Here is an 8543-nt window from a genome sequence, read left to right as displayed (position 1 = left end):
CCGACTAATCCCCGGCAAATTTGGAGGCTAAACATGGCCCCACTTAAATGTCGCCAACACTCCCCTCCCAGGGCTCGAACTCGGGTTCATGACTATGTCATGCCCAAGCCTTTACCACTAGGCTGGAAAGATCTTTGACAAAAAGTGTTGGATCTTACCGGTAAGCACTTACCATGTAAGAGTTAGTTAAACGGCCCCTTACTCTCAAAGACTAACATAGCAATGAATTTAAAACCATAATTTTAAACCACAACAATGAAAGTCACAATTTTTACTAAATCATAGGGACTAAAAACATAATTTACTCTTCATCTTTTATTTAGAGTAAACTACAAAAATAGTCCCTATGGTTTGTCAAAAGTACACTATTTTACTCTTCATTTAATAAACCATAGAGACTAAACACATAACTTGCTCTTAATTTTCTATTTAGAGTAAAATACAAAAATGGTTCCTATAGTTTGTTAAAGATACAAAAATGGTATCTATTTAAAAAAGGTACATAAATAGTCCCTATTGTACGCATTTTGCTTTCAAGATAGTCCCTGCTGTAACTTTGTTAGTTAAAAATGTCGTTAATTGATGAGCACTTTTATCTTTGGGTCTTTTGATTAAAAATGTTAGCGTGCAGGTTTATATAATTTATGCAACAGTACAAGTGTGATTGGCATACCAAAAAGCGACTTCTTTTATTTGTCTCTCCGTCTTTCTTGGGATTATCTGACCATGGTATCAGCTCCCTGTTCTTCCGAGACTTGAGGACCATCATTGTCATCTTCTTGTTCCTTTATTCTTCAACCTACCGCCGCCTTCGTAGCTTCTTCTTCTTGCTCGTCTTCGTGACTTGCAAACCTTTGCGATCAGAGAAGCAAGAAGCAGAAGCAACCGCCAGAGAATTTCATCGTTCCACCAGTCAAAACCGGCATTTTATCATGACTTGCACACATTGTTCTTTTGTTATAAAGTGTAGAATGGTGAATTACATATTTGAATAGTGCATAATAGGACGTACAATTATACACAAACCTTATATCTGCCGGTCCACCCTAAAAGTAAAGAGATTATTTCCATACAAAGTAAACTACATTTTTTCGTCAATGTGGTTAGATGAAAATTGTTATTTTCGTGCCTAATTACCATTCGTATCCTTGCAGTTTACAATTCATTGTTTTTATCGCTATGGTCTACAATTCATTGATGTTTTTGTCCCTCTGGTTTATAATTCATAATCCATTGTTGTTTTCATCCCTCATACTTAACGCTAAACCGAACTTATTATCCTCCAGGATGAAAACAGCAATTAATTTCAAACCACGTGAACAAAAACGACAATTTCGAAACCACATAGACGAAAAAGGTAATTCACTCTTTTAAGAAGGTTCAAATACAAGAAACTGAAACACTAAGTACCCAAAACATCAAAATCATAAATAATGTACTTCAAGCCATTGAGCAGAAAAAATAAAAGAAAAAGAAAAGAAAACTAGGGTTAAACAATCTATAAGGTTCATAGTTATGGGATAGTAGTATAATGTAGCTACCATTAAAATCTAAGACAAAGATGTCCTAAAAACCCAAAACCATCATTCTTTTCATGGCTTACATGTATGGTTGATAGGAAGGTTGTACATTGTTACCGGCATAGCCACCGTAAGCAGGCGGTGGTGCTGCAGCGGCGGCGGCGGCAGCAGCAGCGGCGGCGGCGGCAGATCTGTCATCTTGCTGATAGTAATACGCACCTTGTTCGTAAACCTGCTGACTGTATGTTGGCTGGGCAGGAGGAGGAGGTGGTTGGTAGTTATAGGGATCGTTCATGGCGGCATGAGGAGGATACCTTTCGGAAGATGGTGGGGCAGAATAGTGTGGTCTATCCATGTAGACCTGAGCAGGAGGCTGCCGCCCACTAACCGCCAAGGGAGCAGCGGCAGGGCTGCGGTAACCATAAACTTGGATTCCGCCTCCACCTCCGCCTCCATTCGCACGTGGTTTCTTACCGTGGGATGGTTTAGTAGGTGAATCGCGAAATCTTTTTTTATCAACATTTGCTCTTTCTAGCTGACCAAGCCTTCTGTGAAGGGCTTCAAGTGGGTAGTCGGCCTCGAGATCGTACTTTTGAACGCAGTACACCACATTTCTTAGTCCAGCAAGTTCTCTTGCGTTTCCATCGTTCTACATAAACAAAAAACAACACAAACGATATGACGCTGATTTATGAGTGCATAATGACCGCAAATCGTTTGGATTTGCAAAATAAGAGTTCTTGTATACTAAGGCTTCATCTTAATGTGTAAAACCAAGCAAAAAGTCGATGATTCGCCAATTTAACCGAAGTTCAGCCATAAAAGATTAGCATGTCGAAGCACCAAGATTTGAAACTAGAACATAATATTTGGTTGCTAAGAGGAAATAAATGTCAAAATATGATTAGAAACAGAGATAGTAAAAATAAGATCAAGACGAACATATAAGAGTCGAGACCAAAATTGCACCTGAGCACTTTCCGAATGGTGACCACGTTTCCCTTGTGAATTCCTCCTCAGATCCTTTAAATAAGTCTTCAAAAGAGGTACAGTCGGGAATCTGCCCGCAAGATCAAAGGCATGCACAAAATGAACCGCACTGATTAGTTTCCCATTGCTAATCAATTCTTCAATAACACCTGGAAAAAAACCAAGATTCAGTAATGCATACAAAAATATGTCCGGGTCTTTCTTTCTAAACCTAAAGATGCAATGAAAGCATCCCGATGCCAATATAACTTAAATAAGACTCAGCTACACAAAATACTGACCGAAGGGATTAAACCTTAATGGGCAAAATGCCCATATCTCCATCAAAGGAACACCAACCTGGCATTTTGTGTGCTAAACCAAGAGAACGGCAGAGCTCAGGTGCTTGCCTTCGCTCACAAACTGCAAAAGCAAGCTTGCAGAGTTCGTCTTCATTAAACTCTGAAGCAATCCTAAAAGTCGCAAGGAGCTGCAAAAATGCCTCAGCTTCCAATGATTTTCCATTGGCAGCATCAATGGTGGCATCATGAGCCAACTTAGGCCTCCATTGATCAGCGATGGCTTTAGCTTGCTGCTTAATTTCATGGTTCAGTAGGTGATCAGCACCCAAACCAGCCCTTGCCAACATGGCGTTCAAGGCTTCCATAAGATTAATAGAGGATTGCCGCAACCCTTGAAGGGCGGCAGCAGTATCCTCCTTATTATCTTCTTGGCCATCAGGAGGAGGGTAGAACCCGTCCAGTGAATCCAGAATTAAACGACCGGGTTCTGTGGAACTTTTAAGTGCATGACTAAGTTCCTCACATAAAACAGTACTATTTTTTCGATTCTCCATAACAAAACTCAGAAGCCCTTTCGAATCCATCTGCTCACAAAATTGAGTCAGCTCTTGAAGGAACGTAACAGACTCACCAGCCCCTCCATTGTTCCCACCTGTTTTTCCAGAGGATTCCCCTTTTGGGCCAGTGAGGGATGCATTTGTTTCATCAAGAGAGCAGCTTACCTTGTTCTCTGTGTCGTCCGCAATATCATCGGTGTAAAAAGATGGTGAAGGATGATTGGCCCGTGTCTCTGCAATGACAGCCACGGCAGCATCTTTAAGAACTTGGATACGGTCAAACATATCTTGCTCTTTTGCAGCAACGGCTGCCTCTTTTTCTGCAAGTAACGAGTGACCATCTAATTCCTCTTGTTTGAAAGCTTTCTCCCTATCTTCCAGTTCAGAGTATTTCTTCATCATCTTAGCCTCAAGGTCACGAAAGTGCTCACTTATTTCTGCGAATGAAACCGTATCTGCTGCACCATCTTTATGAGCTTCTAGCTCAACCAATGCCTTGCCAAGCTGTTCTAGAAGAGAAGGCGTCAAATTGAAAGCCATATTCAGATCAACATCAGCCATGGTTTTGTGTAGCACTTGATGAACTGCAAGATAAATTGCATAAGATACACCAAAAGTGCACACATACATAAGTATATACTAAAAAGAGAGAGATTTGCTGCAATATTTTCAGCAGACATCTCCAATTTCCTAAATTCGGACAAAAATGCATGTATAACCATAACTTTCTTAGTTACTATAACTTTATTCTGTCAGACAATATAGTATCAACATTCAGCTTGTAGCAAAGTCAAATAGACAAAAAAGTGGAAAGCTTTCCTAGCTTAACGTCTAAGAAATAGATAAGTCACACAAGTAATTCAGTGCCAGAAACATCACACCCCTTGATTCATAAATTATTTAATTATATAAAAATAATTGAATGCTGAATGGATAACTTTTGTCAGTCTGTAGTTTCATATATTCACAAATCTCGCAACATATTAAACTATTACCATGGAAAGACCCATAAAGTAGTCCTGCACCAGGACACTACATTGGATTGTAAAAGAACATGCAACTTCTTGATCTCCCAAGCATTAAAGTTTTGCCCTCAACAACACACAATAGCAGGTCATCAACCTCGTATGACTAGACACCTAACCGTTAAGCATCTATATAACCAGCAATTTTGTCCAACCTTCCTCACTAAATGCCCTAACTCCAGGATGCCCCCTGATATAAATACGATATTTATTTGCCTGGAGAGCCCTTTAGATATCTCAAAATAAAAAGACCGCATCTCAACGCAAAGCGCGTAGAGATGACATGAACTAAATGACTGAAATAACAGAATAAAAGATAACCAGTTATGTAAGAAATTAAATAGGTAAGCTCCCCCACTAAAAGCTTGTATTTCTCGAATCATAAAAGGCTAGCCACTATATAGCATATATTTTCCTGTTTACAACAAGGTGAATCCAATAGTTCCCCCTCCCCACCCCACACCCCAATTTAAAAAACCACATTTAGGAAGAACTAGGGCATACTTTCTCTAACAAATCCTATTAAGATCATGAGACCTCTACCCCTAAAAATATTGAAGTTATCCACGATCTGTCACCTGATCCCCAGTGAACTTCTTGAGCTCTTAGTCCCTCACGGTCATCCCCATCAAGAAGACATCCACTTAAACCACCAAGAAAATACATTTTCCCTGTCAAGAATTATAGAACACAGTGGTCCTTCTCACTCCTGGACAACCAAATTCTTCAAGAACATGAGAAAGATGGCTAAACCAAACTCTGAGAGACTATTTGAGACAATACTAGAAGCACCAAAGATGACAGATCTAGGAGTCTCATAAACTTGTCTGCATTTTGTATTGTTGGGTAAAAACCTATGTGAATAAGAATACTGTAAAAACCTCTTGTCAGACTACTCGAGCAGATACTAGAAGCACTAACGGAAACCTGGGTTGTGAATTTTGCATTGTTGGCAAAAAAAAACTAAGTGATCAGAGGTAAGGCAGGATGTGTCACAGGTTCCTGTCAGGCTGTCACTGCTCCAAAGAGCATAGAGTAAAAAAAATTCAAAAATTAGGTCTGTTTTCAGAAGAGACCTGACAAGAGGGACTGCCATTGGAAAAGTTTGGCACACAAGAGATGACATTATTTGTAGTAAACTACCTACAGAAAGTGGGATGATAACACTAACACCTATATCCTTTTTGGACATGAGAATAACTATTAAACATACATTAATAATATCAAGTAATAAGTTTAGTTCCACCACAACAAAGACCAGACACAACAGATATATCCAGAGATTTAAGGCATAAGAAACATAGGTACGGATGGAATCGAGGGGGAAAAGGATTACCCAATAGAGGGCATAAGATTTATAAGGTAATTGACTATCAAAATTGCATGATCCCCCCATAAAAATGAGAGACATGACGTTGAATCATCATTGTGCAGGCCACATCCAACAAATGGAGATGTTTGCATTCAACTATGCCATTCCATTGTGGTGTGTAGGCACATGAGGATTCATGTATCACCTCATTCTTATGTGGAAAAGTGCGAAAAGCATTTGTTAAAATACTGCTTTGCGTAATCACTACATAAACGTTTAAATATATAAATCAAACTGATTTTCAATATACACATAAAAATAGGAAAGATTCCCCTCATTGATTCTAGCAAGGAAACTAAAGCAGCACAATAGTAACAATACATACATGTAATGAAGTACTTAAAACCCAAAACCATCCCAATGGGAGAAGGTACTCAAACGTCATGCTGAACTAACTGAAATAAAGCACCGACATGATTTAACTCTAGGTGATAAGTGGAGCTACGCTTTCTTAACTGGCATGACTCAAAATAACGGAATAGAGGAAAGTTCAGGTGCAGCTTCTTTAAAGGAGTCAAAAAAGGGATGCCCTAACTGACAGTTGACCTCCTTGATGCCCGAAACACACAAAATAGCTACCAGCATTTGCAATGAATTTAAGCAACACAAGCAATGAGACTCAAAACCATGTCAATGTCAGTTCCCGTGTTTGAACTTTGAGCCATCAAGGAATCTTCAATTAATTAGTTAGATGTGAATAATGTGATAAAACAGAACAGCCAACACTGTTTAATATAATTGAACTGAACATGAGGTTGCATAACTCAATTCAAGGTAACAAATCAAGAGTCTAACAGAAGACTTGCTTTGGATAATGGTCTAGATACAACAGAACCTACCTGTCAGTGACAATGGTGAAGTGGTGAAGATAAGCAATTACAAGAAGCACCTCTCCTTTTATCATTATTTGGGGATTAGGTTTCAAAAACTTCAATATAAGTGGACAGCAAAACAGATTGAAGTTTTAAAAGGCAGAAAACCAAATAGCTGAAGCTGAATGATAAGTAAAAACTCATGAAACAGCGAGAAGTTGAAGCGACAGGTTGAAGGAGGTAATTTGTAGACTAGTGAGGTTGAAGCTGAACAAGGAAAATGGCTCGTCTAGTTTGGTATCAGAAATAGCAAACCGAACCGACACTAAAAAACTAGATTGAACTTGTTGATTCAATTAAGCGGTACAGAGGTTTTGTCTAACACCCGTAGAATATATATACTCCCTAATTCTCTGAAAAGTTTTAAGCTTCAAGATTAAGCTTATTACTTCTAAATTCATAATTCCTGCAGTTTTCTTAGTAACTCAACACCAACATCCTTTTGATTTGCAGTAACTGAAAGGATGTTTAACATAGTCAGTAAAGCCATTCTCAAAAGTTCAAGGTTTCATATCGAAACTGAAATTGAAAATCACAATAGTTTTTGTATCATTAAATCCAACCATAAAATCAAGAACTTCCTAGAAAATAATTAAAAACCCTAAATTCTCTAGAAATTTAGTAAAATTCCCTCATAGGATCATATACACCATGAAATCAACAAGATGTCAACCGGAAAGCATATAATGATCAGACTCATTGATTGGTGACTTAGAATCATCAATCTGCAGCATTTAATCAGAAAACTCGGTAAAGAATATGGAGGGAGAGTGCATACCCGGCTTGTATTCTCGCCTATTCCATGGAAAGGCAAAATGATTTGTTTCTATAGAGTTCGTGTACGATGAATTATATTTGAAAAATAATAAGTAACACCACAATCAACAATTCAAGAAACCATAATTAGTTTACTGGCGAGAAACAAAGCCATCTATTTTAAATCTAAATGGGCAAGGATGGAAAGCACAGTGACAAATTCTCATCTTCAACCTAATTTACCTGCAATACTAGCCTTAAGTTCCATTCATTTTCAAAACCTATCTACTCATAATGTAAATCTTAAATTCCATTGTAATCAAACATAAGAAATAGAAAGAGGAAACAAGCAGATGTGCTTATAGACAGTATAATAACTTCTGATAAAACAATATAATAGGGGTACACATCATTTTCCCCAAAGAGATTAGACACCTACTACTCGTTTGAAGAGAAATCCTCAAATCCGCTTTCAGCTTTACTACTAGATTACAGAAAGAACAGCAAAATATTATCACATCAAACACTCATCAGCTTGATGATTACTCAAAAGGTAAGAAATCATAGAAACCAAAAATCATCGATACGGGTCCTGGAGAAATAATCCACGAAGCTCGAATCCCATACATAAAAACCAAATTGATAAATCAAATTCGAGGTATTAATGTTCGAAATTAAACATAGAAACACATCGAAGTATAAGGAGCAGCTTGAAGAACATACTTCAAACGGATAGCTGATTCCAACAGCGATCGAGAACAAGTATTGTCAGTGAAAATTGAAACCCAGGAAAAAGAGTGAAAGAGGTCACCTTAGGAAGTAGTTACAACAATCGGCAGATCTTTCTTCCCACCACTTCGCGCACAAACTCGAAAGATTTTGGCACAACCCAGAGGTTTAATTTCGCAGCATCGCTTCGTTATTTTATCTCTCGATTAGGGTTTGTTGGCCGAAAACTGAATTGTTTTCCCTTTTTCTTTTCTTTTTCTATTTTCTATTTTTTTGTCAGAAGGCAAAAATTTTAGGAAAGGGGAAAAAGAAAAGTAGTGAAATGATAAATTCATTTGTTTGGTTTATTCTTTGAAATTGATGGAATTCTTTAATTTTATTGAATTTTATAAATTAATGAATTCAATATTCTTTGACATAATAAAAGGAATTGAATTTCAT

At 37.9% G+C, this 8543-nt stretch overlaps 1 protein-coding gene across 3 annotated transcripts; it reads right to left on the bottom strand.

Annotated features, from left to right (window-relative positions):
• Positions 1-858: 858 nt before the first annotated feature.
• Positions 859-8294, bottom strand: LOC112515275 (FRIGIDA-like protein 3). Of its 3 annotated transcripts, XM_025121987.1 has the most exons (5): positions 4952-8294; positions 3514-3932; positions 2850-3375; positions 2490-2659; positions 859-2169 (listed from the first exon to the last, which is right to left on the bottom strand). In XM_025121987.1, exons 1-5 carry the CDS (start codon positions 5037-5039, stop codon positions 1600-1602), a joined length of 1773 nt encoding a protein of 590 aa, XP_024977755.1. In that variant the 5' UTR covers positions 5040-8294; the 3' UTR covers positions 859-1599. The 3 variants fall into 3 exon arrangements, with proteins under 3 accessions (XP_024977755.1, XP_024977753.1, XP_024977754.1); XM_025121985.1 differs by having other exon boundaries at positions 2850-3932; XM_025121986.1 differs by having other exon boundaries at positions 2850-3932; positions 8185-8294.
• Between the last annotated feature and the right edge of the window lie 249 nt (positions 8295-8543).

The sequence above is a fragment of the Cynara cardunculus genome (genome assembly GCF_001531365.2).
Source record: "Cynara cardunculus var. scolymus isolate 2C chromosome LG 7, CcrdV1, whole genome shotgun sequence".
NCBI lineage: Eukaryota > Viridiplantae > Streptophyta > Magnoliopsida > Asterales > Asteraceae > Cynara > Cynara cardunculus.
Note: the sequence above shows the minus strand (reverse complement) of the source record. Positions and strands in the feature narration are given on the sequence as shown.